The following is a 24,810-nucleotide window of genomic DNA, read 5'->3' on the forward strand; positions in this document are numbered from 1 at the left end:
GAAAGAAATTTCATTTTTGGCCAAGTTTTGGGTTCTAGAGAGAAGGTGGAGCATCCCCAACCTAAATACACATCAAAGGTGAGTTTTATGATATTTTTATAATGGACTACCACTAGTTAATGATAGTATTAATATATATATGGATTGAAATCCATAGATTTGGACTAAGTATTTGGAATGTATTGTGAAGTAAAAAGTACCAATTAGTTGAAGAATTATGCTAGTCCTTAAAATGAGTTTTGTGAGTTAGGGTTCTTGAATAAAGAAGAAGACGAATAGTGAATTTTTGAATCTTGTTAAGATGATTGGTGATCCTAGTACTTCAATAGCTTAATCATGATTAAGTATTGAATCGCATAACATGTATTAGGCTTAAAGGCCAATAATGGAAGCAACTAAGGATAAAAGGGATATGTATGGGTGAATTGGGCTTGTTGAAGACTTATAGTTAACTTTTGAACCTTAAATGGGTATCGACATATATTTGGATACATTTTGATGTCTTGGGATGTCTAATGTAGATATTGGCTTGTTGGCGACGTTCAAGAGTTATAAATGAATTGAAGCGTCGTACTATTATTTTGAAGCTTGAACTTGAGGTAAGTTGATTAATACTTACTTTTCTTGAGGGATTTTATCAAAAATCACATTTGAGTTATTACGTGAGTTTGTAAATGTGCATCCATACTTGTGGGGACAAGCGGAAAAAGATGTCACCATGTATTTGGAGTTGTGTTGAATAAAGAAAGTTTTGTTGTTTTACAATTGAAAAATCTTGTTTCTTAAGATTCGATGTCAAACGGCCCTTGAGGAAAATGTTATAAGTTTTATTCAAACTTGAGTATTGGAAAGAATATAAAATATTTGAGTGCCAAAGATGTATTTTTATGAAAAGTATTTCCTTTTGAAACTTGATTATTGGATAACACTCGTTGTATCTATGAAAGATGGATGTTAAATTGCTAAAGGCTTTAACATGAAAAAGACCATATGTTTGATTGTTTTATTCAAATGGTTTAGTTTGGCCATGAGCAATGATTTGATAAAAATAGATTCTTTGAGGCTAATATGCTATGAATCTATTTTTAAATTATCAAATATTTTGGGAGTCACTAGTGGAGACCACCGAGATTGGTTCGAATGTTGAGTTCATTACCATGGAACTACACGTGCCGATGTAAGGACACATTCCAAGGCTAAGCCGAGGTTTGTGGGATAAAGTCCCCCATTGAGAGGGTAAATGATCATTACTTAAAGTAATGAGGTTAAGTCGACTCATACGGCACTACGGGAATCTGCCCAGACAAGTAGGGTCAAATACTTGTTGCTAGGTCGATCACCTAGTAGTTGTTTATTATATTGGTGTCGGTATAGTTGTGATGACCCAAAAGGTCATCTTATATTTTAGAACTCGAATCTGTGCTCTTAAGCCTTAAAAATCTCATTTTTATCCTCCTCGATTTGCATGCACAGTCCGGGCAGGTTTTCGGAAAGATTTTATGTTGAAAACTAATAAAAATAAGAATTTTTGCCTTAAAAGTTGATTTTAGTTGACTTCGGTCAATATTTTTGGTAATTAGGCCCGGATCCGTACTTTGACGATCCCGATAGGTCCGTATCGAATTATGGGACCTGGGCGTATGCTCGTAATCGAATTAGGAGGTCCCTAGCTTGAGTTATGAATTTTTGATGAAAATTAAAAGTTTGGAAATTATTTGTTTTTAAGAATTTATTGATATTTGGCATTGTTAGTATCGGGTCATTATATTGGTTTCGGAGCCCGGTACAGGTTCATTATGATATTTAAGACCTGTCTGTGAAATTTTGTGAGAAACAGAGTTGATTTGACGTAATTCGGACGTCGAGTTGAGTAAATAGAAATTTTAAAGTGTTCTTAAGAATTTCATTTGATTTGGTGCTAAATTCGTAGTTCTAGGTGTTATTTTGGCGATTTGATCGCGCGAGCAAGTTCGTATGATATTTTTAGACTTGTGTGCATGTTTGGTTTGGAGCCCCGAGGGCTCGGGTGAGTTTCGGATAGGCCACGGGATATTTTGGCCTTTGAAAATCTAGTATTTTTGTTGCAGCAGGTGTTCTGGCATGTCCTTCTTCGCATTCACGAAGATACTCTCGCGAACGCGAAGAGTAAACTGGGCAGCTGAAGTTTTCTTCTTCGCGAACGCGAAGCGATAGAGGCGTTACCCTTCCCGAACGCGACCAGCTCTACTTGTTCCTAAGATATCTTTTCGGGCTCGGTATGGGCATTATGAGTTTCTAATGATGTCATTTGGGCTGACAAATTCCCCAGCAGCATTCATGGATTTGATGAACCGGGTGTTCAAACCCTACTTGGATTCCTTTGTAGTTGTGTTTATTGATGATATATTGATCTACTCCCACAGTCGAGAGGAGCATGAGCAGCACCTTCGGATCGTTCTTCAGACTCTGAAAGACAGCCAGTTATATGCTAAGTTCTCAAAATGCGAGTTTTGGTTGAGTTCAGTTGCTTTCTTGGGTCACGTTGTATCAACAGAGGATATTCAGGTGGATCCTAAGAAGATTGAGGCAATCCAGAACTAGCCTAGACCCACATCAGCTTCAGAGATCCGTAGTTTCCTAGGTTTGGCGGGCTATTACCGTCGATTTGTGGAGGGATTTTCATCCATAGCTGCCTCGTTGACTAGATTGACCCAGAAGGGTGCCCCGTTCAGGTGGTCAGACGAGTGTGAAGCGAGATTTCAGAAGCTCAAGACTACTTTGACCACGACACCGGTATTGGTGTTACCCACAGGTTTAGGATCTTATACAGTATATTGTGATGAATCTCGTATTGTTCTGGGTGTGGTGTTGATGCAGGGTGGCAAGATTATTGCAAATGATTCACGGCAGCTGAAGGTTCACGAGAAGAATTACCCTATTCATGATCTAGAGCTGGCAGCCATTGTTCACGCGCTGAAGATTTTGAGGCACTATTCTTACGGCGTGCAGTATTTGTTCAAGCAGAAGAAACTCAATTTGAGGCAGAGAAGGTGGCTGGAGCTATTGAAAGACTATGATATCACCATATTGTATCATCCGGGGAAGGCCAATATGGTGGCCGATGCTTTGAGTAGAAAGTCAGTCAGTATGGGTAGCCTTGCATATATTGCAGTTGTTGAGAGACGGCTTGCATTGGATGTTCAGGCCTTGGCCAACCAGTTCATGAGTTTAGATGTTTCTGATCCCAGTCATGTTCTAGCTTGTACAGTTGCTCGGTCTTCTTTGTTTGAGCGCATCAGAGATCGGCAGGATGGCGATCCTCATTTACTTGTCCTTAGAGACACAGTGCAGCACGGTGGTGCCAAACAGGTTACTGTTGGAGATGACAGAGTTTTGAGGATGCAGTGTCGTATTTGTGTGCCTAATGTGGATGGGCTTCATGAGTTGATCCTTGAGGAGGCTCATAGTTCTCGGTATTCTATTCACTCGGGCGCTGCCAAGATGTACCAGGACCTATGACAGCATTATTGGTGGAGGAGGATGAAGAGAGATATAGTTGCTTACGTGGCTCAGTGCTTGAATTGTCAGCAGGTGAAATATGAGCAACAGAGACCTGGTGGTTTGCTTCAGCAGATGGAGATTCCTGAGTGGAAGTGGGAGCGTATCACTATGGACTTTGTTGTTGGACTCCCATGGAATCATAAGAAGTTTGACACCGTGTGGGTTAGTGTGGATAGGCTGACTAAGTCCGCGCACTTCATTCTTGTGGCGGTTACCTATTCCTCGAAGCGCTTAGTAGAGATTTATATTCGGGACATCGTCCGTCTTCACGGTGTGCCCGTGTCTATCAATTTTGATTAAGGTACACAGTTTACCTCGCACTTTTGGGGGGCAGTACAACGTGAGTTGGGTACGCGGGTGGAGTTGAGCACATCATTTCATCCTCAGACGGACGGGCAATCCGAGTTTACTATTCAGATCTTGGAGGATATGCTACGCGCTTGTGTTATAGACTTCGGAGGATCGTGGGATCAGTTATTACCCCTTGCAGAGTTTGCCTACAATAATAGCTACCAGTGGTGCATTCAGATGGCACCCTATGAGGAATTATATGGTAGACGGTACAGGTCGCCAGTTGGGTGGTTTGAGCCGGGGGAGGCTCGGTTATTGGGTATAGATTTTGTACATGAGGCCTTGGACAAGGTCAAGATTATTCAAGATCGACTTCGCACAGCTTAGTCCAGGCAGAAGAGTTATGCCGACCGTAAATTTTGTGATGTTGCATTCATGGTCGGAGAGAGAGTGTTACTTCGGGTATCACCCATGAAGGGTGTAATGAGGTTCGGAAAGGAGGGCAAGTTGAGCCCTAGGTATATCGGACCTTTTGATATTCTGTAGAGAGTGGGAGATGTGGCTTACAAGCTTGCGTTGCCACCTAATTTAGCAGTTTTTCATCCGATATTCCATCTGTCCATGCTTCAAAAGTATCACGGCGATCCGTCACATGTGTTAGATTTCAGCTTTGTCCAATTGGACAAGGATTTGACTTACGAAGAGGAGCCGGTGGCAATTCTAGCCCGGCAAGTTCGCCAGTTGAGATCAAAGAATTACCCTTCAGTTCGAGTGCAGTGGGGAGGTTAGCCTATTGAGGCATCTACTTGGGAGTCCGAGTCCGATATGCAAAGTAGATATCCCCACCTTTTCACCAGCCCAGGTACTTTTTTATGTCCGTTCGAGGACGAACGATTATTTTAGAGGTGGAGAATGTGATGACCCAAAAGGTCATCTTATGTTTTAGAAATTGAATCTGCGCTCTTAAGCCTTAAAAAGCTCATTTTTATCCTCATCGATTTGCGTGCGCAGTCCGGGCAAGTTTTCGAAAAGCTTTTATGTTGAAAACTAATAAAAATAAGAATTTTTGCATTAAAAGTTGATTTTAGTTGGCTTCGGTCAATATTTTTTGTAAATGGACTCGATAGGTCCGTATCGAATTATGGGACCTAGGCGTATTCCCAGAATCGAATTCGGAGGTCCCTAGCTTGAGTTATGAATTTTTGATGAAAATTAAAAGTTTGGAAATTATTTATTTTTAAGAATTTATTGACGTTTGGCATTGTTAGTATCGGGTTCGTATTTTGGTTCCGGAGCCCGGTACATGTTCATTATGATATTTAAGACATGTCTGTGAAATTTGGTGAGAAACGAAGTTGATTTGACGTGATTCGGACGTCCAGTTGAGAAAATAGAAATTTTAAAGTGTTCTTGAGAATTTTATTTGATTTGGTGCTAAATTCGTAGTTCTAGGTGTTGTTTTGGCGATTTGATCACGCGAGCAAGTTCGTATGATATTTTTAGACTTGTGTGCATGTTTGGTTTGGAGCCCTGAGGGCTCGGGTGAGTTTCGGATAGGCCACAAGATGTTTTGGACTTTGAAAATCTGGTATTTTGCTACAGCAGGTGTTCTGGCATGTCCTTCTTCGCGTTCGCGAAGGTACTCTCGCGAACGTGAAGAGTAAACTAGGCAGCTGAAGTTTTCTTCTTCGCAAACGCGAAGGCTTTGTCGCAAACGCAAAGGCTTTGTTGCGAACGCGAAGCGATGGGGGCGTTACCCTTCACGAAAGCGACCAGCTCCTTGCGAACGTGCAGTGTTAGGCACACCTTAGGGAGGGTTGGTCGTTCCTTCATCGTGAACGCGAACAATGCCTCGCGAACGCGAAGGCCAGGGGGAGTAACCATCGCGAACGCGAGCAGGATCTCGCGAGCGCGAAGGCTTGGCAGCCAGTACCCTTCGCGAACGCGATGTACATTGCCGCCCAGTGCATAAAATAGAATCAAACACGGGTTTAAGCCATTTCTTCAACATTTTTCAAGAACCAAACGGGTAGAGGCGATTTTCAAGAGTCATTTTCTTCCCCAAAGTGTTGGTAAGTGATTCTAAACCCTTTTCTTTCAATTACTCATTACATTTCTTGAATTATCAACCTAAAATCTAGAGTTTTCATGGTAGAATTAGGGGTTAGGGTAGAAACTAGGAATTTCAAAAATTTGGGGATTTAGACCTCAATTTGAGGTCGGATTCCAAAACCAATTATATATTCGGGCTCGGGGGTGAATGGGTAAATGGATTTTGGTTCGATCCTAGGGTTTTGACCAAGCGGGCCTGGGGTCGATTTTTTGATTTTTTTTGGAGAAAATTTGGGAAATTTAATTTATGCAATATAATTGATTTCTTTAGCATTATTTGATATTATTGAGTTATTTTTGAATAGATACGAGTGGTTTGGAGGTGAATTCCAAAAGAAAAGCTGTGATTGAGAATTAAGTAGCCTTCAGAGCGAGGTAAGTGTTGTGTCGAACTCTGACTTGAGGGAATTAGGCACCTTAGATTACTTGCTAAGTGAAATCCAATCCAATTTACCTATTTTTCATGTTTCTCTACTTTTCTTATATTGTCTCTTTCCTATGCCAAATTGCTACGTGTTATACTAGTGTTGTTCAATTTATCGTTCTTATCATGTTTACGTATTTTCTGATGATAATTGAGTTTTTATTTCAAGGTTGAGATTGATATTATGAAACCAAATGTTAAAGTAAAGTTTGTACTTGTTATTCTATCTCCATGTTGTTATTTATGCATTGCATTATGGTAAGGGAGAGTGTTAATGCACGAAAGGTGATGCCGTGCCATATTGTTAATGTTAATGCACGAAGGGTGATGTCGTGCCATATTGTGAGTATTAATGCAGGAAGGGTGATGTCGTGCCATATTGTGAATGTTAATGCACGAAGGGTGATGTCGTGTCATGATATAAGAGTTAATGCACGAAGGGTGATACTGTGTCGTTTCTATTAATTTTATGGTGAGATTGAGAGTAAAAGCACGAAGGTTGGTGCCGTGTATTTTTCCTTACTGTATTCACTATTCCTATTGATTCATGGTATATTGACTGCTCCGGTGATCATTCTGTTGTAGTTCTTTATCTTGTATCCCCCCTCAGTATGTTCCCCACCCGGCAATTCCTGTTTAGTTCTTTATTTCTGTTATTTGTATATACACTGTTAAATTGTACAGGTTGATTTGTAGGTGCCTTGCCTTAACCTCGTCACTACTTCGTCGAGGTTAGGCTCGATACTTACCAGTACATGGGATCGGTTGTACTGATGCTGCACTCTGCACTTTCTGTGCAGATTTTGATACCAGTTCAGGTTGATCGAGATTTTGTTATTGGTCCGCTGTCTGGAGACTCAAGGTAGATTTGTCGGTGTTCACAGACCTTGAAGTCCCCGTCTATCTTTTATGCCCTATTGTTTTCTTTCATTCAGACTATTACTTGTAGTAAATTCTAGAATATTTGTGAATTGTGACTCCATATCCGGGTGGTAGTAATTAATACAGTTTTATGATATTCCGCACTTATTATATTTCATCTTAGTTAAATTATTGTTAATTACTGAATGGGAATAAGGAATTGGTTTGATGATTCTCTAACGTTGGCTTGTCTAGCAAGTGAAATGTTAGACGCCATCACGATCCCGTCGGTGGGAAATTTTGGGTCGTGGCAATAGTACTCCCGGTGAAAAGGTAAAAAGCTAATTTTGTTATGTTTAGGCCTAAGGAGCCAAAAGTGATTTCAATGACTTAATGAAGTTGAAATAATTTTATATTATTTTATTAGAATCATGGGTTGGTATAAATGTTTTAAAATTTTATATCACGATTTACATTTTTCTAGTCTTTTCATTTAAAATGATAAAGAGCATGAATTGATATAATTGTTATCGTTTTATATCAATGTTGGTTGCATTATTTTTGTAAAGGCTTGTCCCGGGAACTTGAGTTAGAGAGAGTCTATGACACTTATTGAGTACCGCCGTGGTGTATCCAGCCCTCAGGGGCCCCTCTCCAGGGTCTCACTTACTTTACATATTTTTAGGATGAGACGTGGTACATGATGAGCTGATGGGGCAATAGGATGTCTCTCTTTCCGAAGCATATAGCAAGACACCGCTTCTATTCCGTGGTAGCCTTCATGTTGATCTTACTTACTTTTGATTAAGTTTGTCCCAAGTATTTATTTTATCATTGTGTCTTAGAGATTCCATAGACAGTTGTTATTCTTTATTTTTTGAGTTGTAATCGAGAGTTATTCGTATGTCATGCATGAAAGAAATATTATTATTCTTTTGTATATTTTTCAATTATTGAAAAATAATGGATTTAAAGACTTTGCTTCATGTATGGTTTTTAATCATTTAAAATGACTGTGTTTTTAAAAAGACTTCCGCATATACTTATTTTGTATATAGACGGGCATTCTTGTACGGTTTGGTTCGCCCGGGTTGGATAGTGTATCGGGTGCCGGTCACATGATTTTGGGTCGTGACAACAAGAAAGAAGAATATGAGTCAACGTTGTTGATGGCACTCAAAGAAGAAGACAGGGATGATTGTAGCTCGTGGTATTTGGACAATGGAGCAAGAAATCATATGTGTGGATGCAAAGATAAGTTTGTGGAGATCAATAAAACGGTGAGAGGTAATGTGTCCTTTGGAGATACCTCAAAGATTCAAATTGAAGGGATAGGTACGATTTTGATCTCCTGTAAAGATGGTAGTCACAAGCTAATTCAAGATGTTTATTATATGCCAAAATTGAAAAGTAATATTTTGAGTTTGGACCAATTTCTTGAAAAGGAATATGACGTCCACATAAAAAATATGCATCTTTGGCTTAGAGATTCAGGTGTAATTCTAATTGCTAAAATGCATATAGCAACGAATAGATTAGTTTCTCTGAATCTTAAAATAATTAATGCAAAGTGTTTGAAGGCTAATGTGCAAGATGAATCATGGTGTTGGCACATGTGATTTGGGCACTTGAATTTTGAAGCACTCAAATCAATGGGAGAAAAGAATATAGTGCATGAGATACCATCAATCAGCCATCCCAATCAATTGTGCGAAGCTTGTCTTCTTGGAAAACATAAAAGGAGGAGTTTTCCAAAGGAGACCGTGTCAAGATCAACTAAACAGGTTCAGCTTGTTCATACTGATGTGTGTGGACAAATCAATCCACCTTCCTTTGGTAAAAGTAAATACTTTCTACTTTTCATTGATGATTTTAGTAGAAAGACCTGGGTTTATTTCTTGAACCAAAAATCTGAAACTTTTACTGCTTTTAAAAATTTCAAAGTACTTGTGGAGAAAGAAAGTGGCTATGAAATAAAAGCTTTAAGGTCTGATAGAGGAGGTGAATTCACTTCAAAAGAATTTAACGACTTCTGTCAGTCTCATAGAATTCGTCGTCCTCTAACGGTACCCTATTCACCCCAACAAAATGGATTTGCAGAGAGAAAGAATCAAACGATTCTTAATATGGCTAGATGTATGTTAAAAGCTAAAAGTATGCCCAAGGAATTTTGGGCAGAAGTTGTATCTTGTGCAATTTATTTGAACAACAGGTCTCCAACAAGGAATGTTAGAGATCAAACACCTCAAGAAGCATAGAGTGGAAGAAAGCCAAGTGTCAAGCACTTGAGAATCTTTGGGAGCATAGCCTATGCTCATGTGCCACATCAAGGGAGAGCGAAACTTGACGATCGGAGTGTCAAGCATGTGTTTGTTGGCTATGATACGAGTTCAAAAGGCTATAAGTTATACAACCCAAGTAGCGACAAGATGGTTGTGAGTCGTGATGTTGAATTTGATGAAGGATTGGCATGGAATTAGGAAGCTCACGAAGAAACTTCATATGATTTCTTCCATACTTTGGCGATGAAGAAGAACCAGAGACCGTGGAACTTGTGCAGGATACAACTCCACCTCCTTCTCTAACCAATGTTGCATCTCCTTCTTCTCAACAAAGTTCAAATGAGCAACCGCAAAGGACAAGGAGCATTCAAGAGCTTGATAGTGAACCAATGAACTTTGATGAAGCTGTTACAGACAAAAGGCGGAGACAAGCCATGGAAGTGGAGATCGAGTCAATAGAGAAGAACAACACTTGGGAGTTAACAACTCTTCCAAAGGGTCATCGCGCAATTGGAGTAAAATGGGTATACAATACAAAGAAGAATGTTGATGGAGATGTGGAGAGATACAAAGCACGACTTGTGACTAAAGTCTACAAGCAAAGGCAAGGCGTTTACTATGAAGAAGTCTATTCATATGTTGTCCGCATGAAGACAATTCGTTTGCTGATCTCTTTGGCGGCGCAAATAAAGTGGAAGATCCATCAACTAGACGTCAAGTTAGCCTTCTTGAATGGCTATCTTGAAGAAGAAGTCTATGTTGAACATTCATTGGGCTTCGTGGTCAAAAACCATGAAGATAAAGTGTTGTGGTTGAAGAAAGCTTTATATGGATTAAAGCAAGCCCCACGAGCATGGAATAGTTGCATCAACAAGTATTTCCAAGACAATAGGTTTACTCGTTGTCTCCATGAATATGCTTTTTACCTTTAAGTTCATACTAATGGAGATATATTGCTTGTTTGTATTTATGTTGATGATCTTATTTTCACGGGTAATAACTCAAGTTTGTTTGAAGCTTTTAAGAAAGATATGTCTCGTGAGTTTGAGATGACAGACGTAGGGCTCATGTCATACTACCTGGGCCTAAAAGTGAAGCAGATGGAGGATGGAATTTTTATCTCTCAAGAAAGTTATACAAAAAAGATAGGGAAAAGGGCCAAATATACCCATTTACTTTCATATATTGTCTATATTTAACCTCCGTTATACTATCGGGCCAAATTTACCCCTACAATTAGTAAATTTTTAAAAATACCCCTTGATCTGTTAAGTAATCCAAAATCTCCCAAATTTCTTTTATTTAAATCACTTGTTGATCTTCTTGTTACACTATTTTTGAAATAATTGGTATTTACCTGTTTTCTGACTTAGAAAAAAAATAAGAGAAAAAATATATTAAATAATACAACTGAATAAACAAAATATAGTAAATTAAAAAATCTAAATTATGTAACTTTTCTAAATTCTAAAAGTATTTACAACATCCCAATTTTAATGAATTCGTTGCACCAAATGTATGGAGACTTTGCAAGTATTAGTGATTGAAGTTAAAGTTTCTCGGAGACTTTACATTGTCTAATTCAAGTTTGCTTTAATTAAATGCCTACACATTGTGCACTCTTAAGTTAGTCGATCGAACTCTATACTAACCAGGCAATGACAAAATATATTTGAATATACATGTACATACATGATGATCAGCTGTATATAATATACAATAAATAGACCCACTAAATTCTACAGTGTGTATATGATTAAAAATAAATAAAATTCTGAACCAATTTAATTTATTACAAGAAGAGAAATGAGTGCATTGGTAATTTAAAAAAATAAATAATTTGTATAGTCTAGTAACTTTAGCATTCACATCAATAGTAATATTTTTAAAATAATGGAGCAAGAAGAACAACGACTGATTTAAATAAAAAAAAATTGGAAGATTTTGAATTACTTAATATATCAAAGGGGTATTTTTAAAAGTTTGCTAATTGTAGGGGTAAATTTGGCCTGATAGTGTAATGGTAGGGGTAAATTTGGCCCCATAGTATAACGAAGGTTAAATGTAGACAATATATGAAAGTAGAAGGTTATATTTGGCCCTTTTCCCAAAGAGATATTAAAGAAGTTCAACATACTCGATTGCAACCCCGTGAACACACCGATGTAAAGTGGGACAAAATTGTCCAAGTTTGATGAAGGAGAAAAAGTGGATCCCACATTTTTCGAAAGTTTTGTGAGAAGTTTGAGGTACTTAACTTGTACCATGCCAGATATACTCTTTGTAGTTGGAGTAAGCCGCTTCATGGAAGCTCCTATCTCCACTCATTTGAAAGTCACTAGAAGAATTCTTCGTTACCTAAAAGGTTTGATTGACTTTGGGTTATATATTTTATTCTTCTTCTAGTGATTTCAAGCTTATGGGATTTTTTGATAGTGATTATGCGGGAGATATTGATGATAGAAAAAACACAACTGATTTTGTATTTTTCTTGGGTGATTCTGTTATTTCTTGGAGTTCAAAGAAACAGTCCATAGTTACTCTCTCGACTTGTGAAGCCGAATATATAGCAGCAACATCATGTGCCTGTCATGCTATTTGGCTAAGAAGATTATTGAAGGAGCTCAATTTGCCATAAATTGAAGCTGCGGAGATTTGTATTGACAACAAATTCGCACAGGCACTTGCCAAGAATCTGGTGTATCATGATCAAAGCAACCACATAGATACAAGGTATCACTTTATCAGAGAATGCATTGCCAAGAAGGAGGTAGAACTCAAATATGTGAAGTCTCATGATCAAGTTGCAGACATTTTTACAAAATCTCTCAAACTTGAAGATTTTCATAGATTGAGATCAAGACTTGGAATGAAGAAAAAAAATTAAATTAAGGGAGAGATTTGATGGGTTCATCCCATGTGTAATATGGCCATTAATTTGGCTTCTTTTTCAAGAGGGGACAGGTTTTTATGACATTTGTCATGATATCATATCCATTATAATAAATTTATGGACCAAGTTTTCATGACATTTGTCATGACATCATATCCACTATAATAAATTTGTGGACCAAATTTTCTTGATATTTGCTATGATATCATATCCACTATTAGGCCAAGGATTTTTTTCTATAAATAGAGGAGTTTTTACTCTTTTGAAAATACACCAATACAAAGAGAAACAATAGAAGTTAGAGAGAGTAATCCACAGATTGTATTGTGTGAGATAAATAGTGAGTGTCAGTAATATTGTAGTGAGATATTTTAAATAAAGAGTGTTATTTCTTTTAAAAATTGTAGTAGTCTCTTGACACTATTAAGTTGTAATATTATAGTGATAATATTGTTCCGTTCGGGTATTGTATTTATCTCGTTAAAAGAGTTGGTGTCGTTATTACTCTCTTGTGTCATTATTATTTTTCGTGAATAATATTTTTGGGCGGGATTATTATTTTTCCAACACTGTGCAGTTTTAGTCATATGGAAAATTCGAATTTATGCCACAGTAATAATGATTCTATTAATTCCTTCTACTTTCTTTGCGTGTTCTTCTGACTGTATTTCTTAAGTTTTAATATGCTTCTTCAATGCCTTAAGGTGCTTTTCTGTTTCTTTCTTTCTGTGGACTAACTTCAGCATCTCTGACCATCTTTCTAGTTCTTTTTTTATAGTGTCTAACTATCTTTACAACCATATATAAAAGGTAGTTATAGAGAACTCCTATTTTAAGAGATTAATTATGAGTGAATGAAATTAGTCCCCGAATAAAGCGGAGCGTCTACAGAGGATTCATATAGGAGATTACAACTAATTTAATTTGGGAGTAAGGTATGGCTGATTGATTAAAACAACCAAGGTAACTGCAAATTTTATTTGAGGATCAGATTTAACATTCTTAGTGTAATATTTTGTTTGCTTTTTGCATTAAACAACAAGCGAGGAAACCTTCAAAAATTATGTACTCCAACTTAGATATATGAAGCTAGATTATTATTCCAGCTATTGTCTAAAAACTTTTTGGTTGGACGTACATATTCTTTCATACACTTACTAATAGGAAATGTTGATTTTTTTTTTAATTACAAATAAGGGAAGAAGAAATAGGAGAGGGAATTATAAGGATGGGATCTCCAACAAAATGAGAGTTCAAATAGTCATCCAATTAAGCTACTAAGATTCCCTGCTAAAGGAGAAGTCAACATTTGTTTTACAATATAAGGGAAATACTATTTTCAATATTTACGTGCCATGCAATTTTATTACAAAAACAGGAACTTTGATCAATATGTTCTATTTACCTTCTTCAGAAAAATATTTGAGAAGAATGTCAAGTAAATATAATACTCATAATTTTAAGGTGACAAAAGAGTTGAATGAATATACACTTTTATATTCTTCTATATACTAGTCTTAGAGTACGCGCTTTGCGCGTGTATCCCGTGTCATGAGTAAATTATTTTTAAAAATCACATAAATGAGTATTAAGAAAAGCGTCTTGAATTATAAAAAAATTAAATGAACTAATATAATTTGCTAAAAATAATAAATATTGATTCTATCTAGCTAATTCTATAAAGAAATAAACATTATGCTACATAAGTCCTCGTATGCCTTCTAGTAATTCTGATACATGAATTTTATTTTTAGTTTAAGTCCAAGCAGAGTAGGTATAATGTATTAATTTGTATTAACAATGCTTACAACAACATTTCATTTTGTCTATAACTCTTAAACTTTTTTTCGGAAACAACTTTAAAAAGTAAGTCTAAATGTAGTTTTCAAATATCTTTTTCAACTTAACTTTAATTTTCAAACTAAGAATATGCTTTAGTTTTACTTATTATTCCATTTACCGTAAAATAATTTTATTATTATATATGTATATTATTTTAAAGAAATAGTACATGATTGAAGGGTAAGACTTAAGAGAAAATGTCAACGTTAAAATAATATGGACATTCATTTAAAATAATATGGACATCCATAAATAGTTGTTTGAATTATATAATATTCTTAGTTTCGTTGATAAATTCACATTAAAAATAATTTGATAAAGAAGTAAGGATGGTTCTTTTCTTATATGAAACTAAAAATAAACTTGGAACTTTCTAAAAAGAAATTAAATTGTGTTCAAAGTAAAAGCATACCATTTTTACAATTAAAAATATAAATAAAAAGGGGTATAATAAAGTTCCTAATTTCGTTTGGTAATCAACTAAAGTTTTCCATAACAAAAGTTAGAATTTTCTTTTAAAATTGAATGTTTCTGTTTAAAAATATTTGAGTTTTCTTAAGTTTGATAAAAGACGAATGGTGATCCCAGTAAGTGAAAGAAATATTGATCATAGATGTACTCGGATACCTTATTGTGAATTATGCGTACTTATATAAAAATATCTTATGAAAATTATTATTATTTTATGATATATATATATATATATATATATATATATATATATATATATATATAACAAACCAATAACATAAAAATAATTTTATTAAGATTTTTTATATCAAATAAATTGAAAAATTAATTCTTTTAATCTTCTGGGAATGAAGATGTTGTCTTATAGCTCATAAAAAATGATAAATGACAATTTAAAGTCTATAAATGACTAATGTTAATTTAATATTTTATAATAAATAGTTAAATTTATAGCAAAAATGTAGAAAGTTGTTGTTTGTTGATAATTGAAAAAAAAAACTTAATGACGTCTTGTTTACAATTGATTTTGTCTAAAATTGGATATATTTCCTATTAAAATTAGGAAATAATTAAATGATAATATCTTTTATTGGTCAACAAAGCAAATTGCTATCTTTTAAAACTTAAGTTTTCTTTTTCTCCCCAAAAAAGGATCTTTTTTTGAGTCATAGCATGCTTGAGTTAGGACTAATTACATATAATTTCAAATAAGGAAAGATATAATATGTGGAATAAAAAAAAATTAAATTGTTTAGTGTGAAATTTATTTTTTAAAGGGCAAAAACGAAGAACGACATTTCGCTAAGAGCCTTCGTATTTTTAATATATAGTCAAACCTCTCTATAACAGCCTCGTTTGTTCCGAATATTTTTGGATGTTATAGCGAAGTGCCGTTATAGAGAGCATATATTATAACATAACATGAAAATTAGTTTCGAAAAAGTTTGACTTTTATAATAAAGTGTTGTCATATAAGGATACTATTATAAAGAGGTCTGACCGTAATATAGATTATGTTTTAACGCACCTAAATAAAAGGACGGAAACAAAAAAGAATGTCACAAAATAGCACTTAATCCAAACGTGTGATCTTGCAGTTCAATTTTGGACATTTTCCCGTTTAAGTTGTCCGAAATGTAGATTTAGGAGTACCAATGTTTTGCGCGGGTTAGGTGGGCTTCGGATGGGCTTGACCCAAGTTGAATGCGGTATCTTCACGACGCCGTTTACTCATCCTTTGTCCAGTCCAGTTCAATCCCCGGCAAAATCTCCATTTCCTACTCTCCGACTAGTGAGGTAAGAGAAAGAAAGTTAATGCCATGAGCGCCTGCAAAACCCTATCTCGCTCTTCAATTTCGTTTATTGAGTTCAAAACTCGAAGCAGTTATGGTAGAAGTTTCTCTTCTCATTTTTCATCCAATTTCGCTCCTTTTAACGCACTGCGTCTACTCTCTCCTAATCCAGGTATCTATTTATAATGTTTGTGATTCTGTATGTGTTGCTTTATGTCTGTGTACTACACTAACCTTGTTCTCTACTGTATTTCTATGTAGGACTTAGAATCGAACCGTGTAGAGCTACTTCAAGACGATATGGCAGCACGCAAGGAGCAATTTCACTGGAAACTTCGGAAAATGCGGAGGAAATGACAGTTCCGCGTGTCGCCGTAGAAATTGCGGAGGAAAAATCAGAAGATACAGTAGAAGAGTTGCTTTCCAATAGAGATGATGTAACAAAGTTTATGAAAATGGAACGCAGGTTCAATATTGAAGGCCAGGGGCATCAGGACCGTTGGTTTCCGTATTTGGATAGATTTAAGGCGGGAAATGTGGATTTGAATAGCGCAGAGGTATTGGAAGCTTTGAACCCCGGTTATAATGGATTCGAGGAAAGAGAGGTTTAGAAATGCTGTGATGAATCGGACATATTCTGTATGTTTGGTGGTGGAAGGTTTGAGTGATTTTGGCAATATTTCAGCTGCTTTTCGGTCAGCTGATGCACTGGGCATTCAGTCAGTCCATGTTGTAGCGTGTGACTGTTCGAAAAGGTGCTCAGCACTTTAGGTGAAAATAGTACTTATTTGTTTCTTTTTCTTATCATGCTCGATATTGCTTAATAATTGGCAGTTTTAGTAGTATCGACTTGAGTTTCAAATGTATTCTTAGCATAATACATGATTTACAACCAGAGGCGGATCTAGGATTTCAAGAGGATGGGTGCACTATTGTGAAGATGCGGATTTAGAATTTATATTTGACGAGTTTAACTTTAGTATCTACAATGTACCCACTACACTTTTGAAATTATAGGTTCAAAATTATATTCTTTTTAAAATTTTAGTGATTTTCACGTATATATCTATACTCCGTGCCAAAAACAAGACCGTCCGAAGTAGGATTTGAACCACCAATTTCACTCGTAGAGGTGCACCCAATGATTATTGCACCATAGGAGTCTTTGAGTATGGGTTCACGCACACATAATTAAGTAGTTTTCAAAAAATATAACATTATTATACATGGTTCAGGGAAAGGAGTATGGGTTCACGTGAACCCATACCCTAAGACTCAGATATGCCCCAGTTTACAACAATGTGTTTGAGGCGACATGCTTCATAGTTTCCCCTCCTTTGGCTAGGGAAATAAAGAAGAACGTTTCGTTCTGTGTTATACGCGGTTATATTTAGTGAAACAAATGCATTTTGTGGTTTACTTAGTCATCGTGTTGATTAAGGTTTAGTGCAAAGCGTTCCAGAAGTGGTTTACTATCTAACAGTGCGAACAAATCCTGTCTCAGAGAGTTCCAATATTTTTGTTTGACGATTTAATTTTGCAGGAAGGGAACAGTATTTATAAGTGAATTGGTTTTGTAGAGCACTCTTTGTGCAAGTGCCTTGACATTTACTATCTGCCTACAGGTACAGGGAGAATCGCCATGTCAGCATGGGAGCTGAGAAATGGTTGGACATCGAACTTTGGGATTCTGTCCATGAGTGTTTCAAAGTTTTGAAATCACGTGGTTATCGTATTGCGACAACACATCTTGGAATGGACACAGTATGGAGATCCTCTTTTATTTCTTATACTGAATTGCCAGTGAAAATTTGCTTGCTCATTTTTGGTTCTTTCTGTTTTATTGCTTTCTCAAGATGTCAATTGAACGTTGTCTTTCTGTTGTAGGTTTCTGTATACGATATGGACTGGTCATGCCCAACTGCAATTGTTGTTGGAAATGAACTTAGGTAGGTGTTATAGTCTGCTGTCCTCGTTCAAGAATAGTTATTCAGCTTTGATCCTACCTGCTGACAGGGACTACTATATTCTGTCACATATGAACTATAATCATATTAGCGTCTACGATCATTTTTATGGTAGAATTTGTAATCAGTTTCTTTCTTGTCTTGGTTCTCTATTTTAATGATCTTCTTTATGCTGAAGAAGATCTAATTCTATTTCCTTGTAAAATTAGAGATAATAGGAATATTGCCTCTTGGCATGAAAAGACTTTGATTTATTTTGCTGAGATGGACCAGAACTAGATGAGATATTGTTGTTTGCAGGGGAATTAGTGATGAGGCTCTTGAATTATCAGACTTACACTGCAGTATTCCAATGAAAGGCATGGTAGACTCATTCAATGTATCTGTTGCTGCTGGCCTACTTATGCACCATGCCGTCTGTGACAGAACTTCTCGCTTGGTACGTGTCCCGTAGCGCTGCAGAACATTCACCTAACTCTTAATTATACTCTTCTCATTCCTTTTTTAATTCCTTCTCCTCTGATGGAAGGGGCTGGGGACAATCAAATTGCAGTACATCCGATGGAATGGAGAAACTATGGACTATGGTTACCTTTTTTTTTTTCTCGATGATTGCATTGCCTTGATTTTTCTCTCTTTCTGGATGGGGTTGTGGGTTAAAGGTTATACATGTTGCATTAGCTACATAGCATGTTGTTTTTCCATCTTTTTATTAACCTTCCGTGGAAATAGGAAAATAATGGTACAATCTATCTGCCTATGGTGCTTCTCTACTAACAATCGAGAAGGTGGCAGCGTAGGAAAAGAGTGGTACAATCTATCTTCAGTGTTAATTGATATCTCTCCTGTATTATTGTACCTTAAAAAATTCGAAACTTTGTTGACTTGTCTTCGGTGGTTGATGAAGGTGACACCGTAGTTGATCATAGTTGCTTCAAGTTTCTAACCTATTGAAGGATTTGGCCTTCTTTTGTTCATGATCTCCAAGATTCCATGTACAGAAAGTTGACTTTTTTTTTTCTTTTAAGGGATGTCATGGAGATCTAACTAGTGAAGAGAGCCAAATCTTGCTGGCAGAGTTCACTTTGCGCCACAGCAATAGTGCAATTAGGATTGCTCATGAATATGCAAAAAGAAAGATACCTCAGCTTAAATCAAAGCTGTGAATAACTGGTCAAACTAGTTTCCTGTAGGTTGTTTTAGCCTATTTGCACGTGGAAACTTCACTGGTATTTCCCCACATAAGTGATTAACATTTTTTTCAAATATGACTATATTTGTTGTTTCATGGTTTGCCCTTTTCTTTTCTTCTTCTTTTCCTTGTCGTAGTGGAACAAAGTTCACACGTTCGCTTTGTGCTTAGACTTTGAATGACTTATGTTTTGGTTTTAATTATTGTCAGTATTATGTCTGGACATTCGACACACTTGATGCTGCTGACTGCCTGGTCGTATAACTGAGCAGCTATGCTTTTGCATTTTTGGGTAGTTCTGATACAGCTTATGTACAGCTTTACTTTCACCAGTTTGCTTTATTATGTCCACCATTTTTTAAGGATTTACTCCTTAATGTATATGTTAATTACTTAGACGAAATAGCTCTCAAGAAAAAATTGAGACGCTGTTAGCTTGCGTTATTTATTTTTCCTTCTTGGATTTGCTGGTTTAATGTTGTTTTAAATTATATCATCGTTTTGAATGATTTTTGCCTTGCATATTTGTCATGTTTTTAGAAAGAGTTGCTCACGCGAAAACCTTGAGGAATATCCTGTGAGCTTTTGCTATCTTTCTGCCAACTGCTTTTTTATGTTGAATCAATGAAGCCCTGCCACCAAGCCACCTTCTACCGAAAGTGTAAGTAACACAGAAATACACTTGTTTTTTGTCAAAAGAAAAAGAACAGCCAGACAGCTTCGATGAAATTCAGAACAGAGTCTCCACCAACAATCATATTAGATTTTGTTAAAACAATAGTAGTCTTGACAATTAAAATGCTCAAGACACTTTGTCCTGTTATAGGTTTTCTACTTTTTCGTATACTTCTTATATACTGGCGTTTGGTCCAAAATTTAATGAAAATTTACTTGCTTAATCCAAAAGAAAAAAGAGAGCTCAAGACACCTGTATGCAAATGATATTTGGTGCTAATATGCAACAAATTACTTGTTTTAGATTCTTGTACAGACTACAGATAACAGTAACACTACCAATATTATCATGGTTATAGCAAACTAAACTTCTACACCAAGTCATCATCCACAGAGAAATAAACATACATCTATTAAGGTCATTTCCCAACATACAAGTCATTAAGAAAAATCATCAATTTTCCTTCACAAATGAGTGATTAAAAACTAATATTTGCCATCACGGAGCATAATCCTTCCAGCAAAGCGGTCAATCCCAAAACAAATAACTAGTTCAATGTTAGAATATTTTGGGAAGAACCAAAAGGAAATGTCTGATATAAATTGGCAAAAAATAATTACTCTATAATTTCAAACTCGGTATGACGTCTCAGACACCAAGTATTCCACTTTTCACAACCCAGACTATTATTTTTTCAGAGACATACATTCCAAATCATTAATTAAACATTTCTATCATTATTTATTTCGTCTTCTGCATCTGATATTTCATATATACTATCTTCACTATCTAGTTCATAGTCTATATATTCTATTTGCATATATTCTTCATCATCAATTATGATTTCAGTTATTTGTTTTTTCTTTAAGTTTCTAGGTGCTTTACAGTCTTTAGCTATATGTCCTAATTTTCCACAGTTATAACAAGTACATTCTGTTAGTTTCTTTCTAACCATTTTATTCCTAATGTAATATTTTCGTTTTCGTTTTCTTGATATATTTTAAATTGTATTATCAAAGGTATTCCTCCAATAATTATTTCTTTTTCTGTGATTTCTTCATTTATTATTAATTCTTTAGGTAATTCAGGGCATCATTGTTCAGTAGTTATTATTTCAGTTTCTGTTACTAATTCTCTTGTGATATAGTTCTGCCCTAGTTGGGGTGCGAGCTGCACCACTTCCCCTACCGCGACCTCGGCCTCTTGTAGTCCTGACTGGTGGTACTTGTAGTTGTCCATCCTGCCCCGTATTATGCGTCCTCACTATCTGTGAGAGAATTAGAACAACACAAATTTGGTTACCAGAATCAAAAGATTCGCACGACAAGAATTCAAGAATATGAAGTTTCCTAATGGTTCGGCATCATCTCGAAAATAACTACAGACGTCTCCGTACCGATTCACAAGACTACTAAACCTGCTCATGACTCGTGAAACCTATGTAACCTAGGCTCTGATACCAACTTGTCATGACCCAAAACCTACCCTGTCGTGATGACGCCTATTGTGGAACTAGGCAAGCCACAACTCAACATTCCAACATAGAAAAATCTTTAAACATAAAGACGAAAGCAATTTAATAATTTAGGAAAGCCTTTTTGCAAACCAGAAACATCCAAAATACGATACAATCCATCCCAAAACCAGGGTGTCACAGAATACATGAACGTCTAACTTAGAATACAGTCCACTATAGTGTCTAGAGAAATAAACCGAAAATACAACTGGTAATAAAGGAGGAGAGTCAAGGCCTGGGAACGCCGTGCATCTACCTTGGTAGTCCCCGAACTCTAAAGCCGCAATCAGCAACCACCGCCGTGACCAAAAATGCCTGGATCTGCACACGAGGTGCACAGAGTAATGTGAGTACATCTAAATTAGTAAGTAACAAGTCCAAACTTTGGACTAAAACCTAGTGACGAACTCCACCGGTACAGATAAAATAGAAATAACTGAACAGAAATGTAGGCATACTTTCAAATTAAATAGGCAACTTAAACAGTAAAGTGAACCAGATCCGAACAGTGTAAATAATATAACTCTGCTATCTCTACATGACAATGCACATGCTGTATGTGATGCAGCATGTTGTCAGCCTCATATGCTCACACTCTCGAATGCTCAATCACTCGGTACTGTATATGGCCCAGGGAAGATCCATCCCAAAATATATACATCACTGACTATAAGTCACCCAGTACCGAGGAAGGCCAATCCAGCACTGTGGAGAAGATCCATCTCCAGGTATCAAGTACTTCGGACAAGATCCATGTCCAGGGAAGATCCATCCCTCAGTAATATCAACCACGCTCACTAGGGTGTGTACAGACTCCGAAATCAGGCTCTCAGCCTCACTTAGTCATCAATCTCTCCAGTCTCACTCACGTGCATACAATATCATGAAAACTAGACCGAAACAATGATATGATGTATCAATAAACAACAAATTGAGATGGAGATATGATATGAAATGCATGAACATGACTGAGTACATAATATCAATGAAATCAGTGAGATAACAGCAAGAAACGACCACTAGGGGTCCCAACAGTACTGGCATAAAGCCTAAACATGATATCTAGCATGATTAATAGCTCAATTATTTTATCACAAGATGAAAACACGGATATCAACAAACTCGAGTCACTATACAGTGCCATGGAATCAACCACACCAAAATTCTCACGGTTCACGCTCACACGCCCGTCACTTGGCATGTGCGTCACTGCAATACCAATCGTATAGTACATAGTTCGACGTTTCGAATCCTCAGAACCAAGTTTGAAAGCGTTACTTATCTCAAATCGAGCAAATCCTACTCCGAAATGCCTTTGCCCTTCGAATCAGTCTCCAAATGTCCGAACCCGGCTTATGGGCCCACGTCTTGAAATCCGACAAAAGTAAGAAAACCCAAAAGCCCATTCACTCACGAGCCTAACAATATCAAAATTACTCAAATCCGATAACAAAATCCCATTCAAAACCTCTAAATTCTAACTCAAGAGTTCTTCCTCTTTTTGCCAATTTCTCACCCCAAATAACAAATTAGATGATAAAATTAAATATGAAATCACGGGATTTAACCAAAACGAATTAGAAATCACTTACCCCAATCAACTCCACAAAAATCCCTTCAAGAATCGCCCAATTCCGTGTTCTCTAGCTCAAAATATGACTAATGGGTTCAAACCCTCATTTTTGAAATTAATACTCCCTAACCAGATATCCTTCTTCGCGAACGCGACCATCCTCTCGCATTCGCGTAGACCAACTCAGACTGTCTCTCAACTTAACTCTTCGCGAATGCGACCTACGCTTCGCGAACATGAAGCTTTGCAAACTCAAAACTTCGCGAACACGTCCCTCACATCGTGAATGCGTAGAACAAAAGACTGGGGGTCCCCAATTGCCTCACTCCCCTTCGCGAATGCGACGCCACTCATGCGTTCGCGATGCACACACTGCCATACCATCGCATTTGCATACTCTCCTTCGTGGACGTGTAGAGTAAAAATTTCACCAAATCAGTAACACTCTTCGTGAACGCGAGGCTCCTTTCGCGAACGCGTAAGAGGAAACCTGAAAAATGCAGCAGCAGATATCAACTATCTCTTCAAGGCCAAAAATAATCCGTTAACCACCCAAAACTCACTCGAGGCCCCCGGGGCCTCAATAAAACATACCATTAAGTTCAAAACACTATACGAACTTAGTCGAGCCTTCGAATCACTCAAAACAACATCGAAACACCAATTACACCTGGATTCAAGCCTAAAGAAATTCTAAACTTTCAAATTCCACAAATGACGCCGAAACCTACCAAACCACATTCGATTGACCTCACATTTTTCACACAAGTCATATTCACCGTTACGGACCTACTTCAACTTCCAGAATCAGAATCCGACCCCGATATCAAAAAGTTAACCCCCCGGTCAAACTTTCCAAAAATCCGACTCTCGTCATTTCAAGCGTAAATTAGCTACAGACCTCAAATTCACAGTCCGAACATGATCCTAAGTCCAAAATTACCCAACGGAGCTAACAGAACCGACGAAACTCCATTCCGGAGTCGTCTTCACACTATCCCGACTACGGTCAAAATCCCAAGACTTAAGCTTCTGTTTTAGGGACTGAGTGTCCCAAACACTCCGAAACCAAAACAAGACCTCCCGACAAGTCACATAAGCAGAAACATATACGGAGAATGCAGTAAATAAGGGATCGGGGCTAATACGCTCAAAACGACCGGCCCGGTCGTTACAGGATATTAGTTGAGAGACTAGTTAAGTTAAGGATTTGGAGTTTGACCACTGTTGGCATCGGGGCAAGATGACCTCTTTTCGATGTTTTGAGTGAACGAGCATGTTCATAAAGTATTTTATGATAAAATGCATATATGATTTGTGTCCGGAACATTTCAGGTGATTTTCGGGTGCTAAGACAGATTATTCAATTGTTCAATTTTCTAGTGCGATAATTCTAAAAATACGAGTTATGTCCCCAAGTTCGTCCATTAATTTTCGACTTGGGTAATTCATAGGATTATAATGTCTTCTCAAAGGTGAGTTTTAGGAGTATCTAGAATCTGATTTGGGCGGGGATAACTGCTGTATTGTTTTACTTATTTCGGAATTTAGTCACTTTTTCTAACAAAGTTTTAGAGCTCGGGAAGAGGCAATATTTGAGGATATTTTATTATTGCTTTATGGGTAAGTAATGTTTACTTGGATTTGATTATATATCTTAATTTCTCATGGATTTTGACACTAAAAACTTGGAATTTCAAAGTAAAAATTTGGAATTCTTGTCTACAACTAAACAGAATGAATACTAGGAATTTGTAAGTCGATTTTGAGTCAGATTATAGGAAAGTAATCACATAAAATAACTCAACATGTTATGGTTTATCAAAATTTTGTATTGGTTTCCGATTTCAAGTACGTGAGTGGCACGACCCAAAATCT

At 36.7% G+C, this 24,810-nt stretch overlaps 1 protein-coding gene across 1 annotated transcript; it reads left to right on the forward strand.

Annotated features, from left to right (window-relative positions):
- The first annotated feature begins 15,835 nt into the window (after positions 1-15,835).
- On the forward strand, positions 15,836-19,603 carry LOC107760039 (uncharacterized). The gene is given in 7 exon segments (XM_075221578.1): positions 15,836-16,180; positions 16,270-16,583; positions 16,585-16,763; positions 17,634-17,772; positions 17,896-17,957; positions 18,276-18,414; positions 19,004-19,603. Coding segments are annotated over 7 exon segments (1,116 nt in total). The 5' UTR covers positions 15,836-16,035; the 3' UTR covers positions 19,142-19,603.
- Positions 19,604-24,810: the final 5,207 nt, after the last annotated feature.

The sequence above is a fragment of the Nicotiana tabacum genome, chromosome 9, assembly GCF_000715075.1.
Source record: "Nicotiana tabacum cultivar K326 chromosome 9, ASM71507v2, whole genome shotgun sequence".
Taxonomy (NCBI): Eukaryota; Viridiplantae; Streptophyta; class Magnoliopsida; order Solanales; family Solanaceae; genus Nicotiana; species Nicotiana tabacum.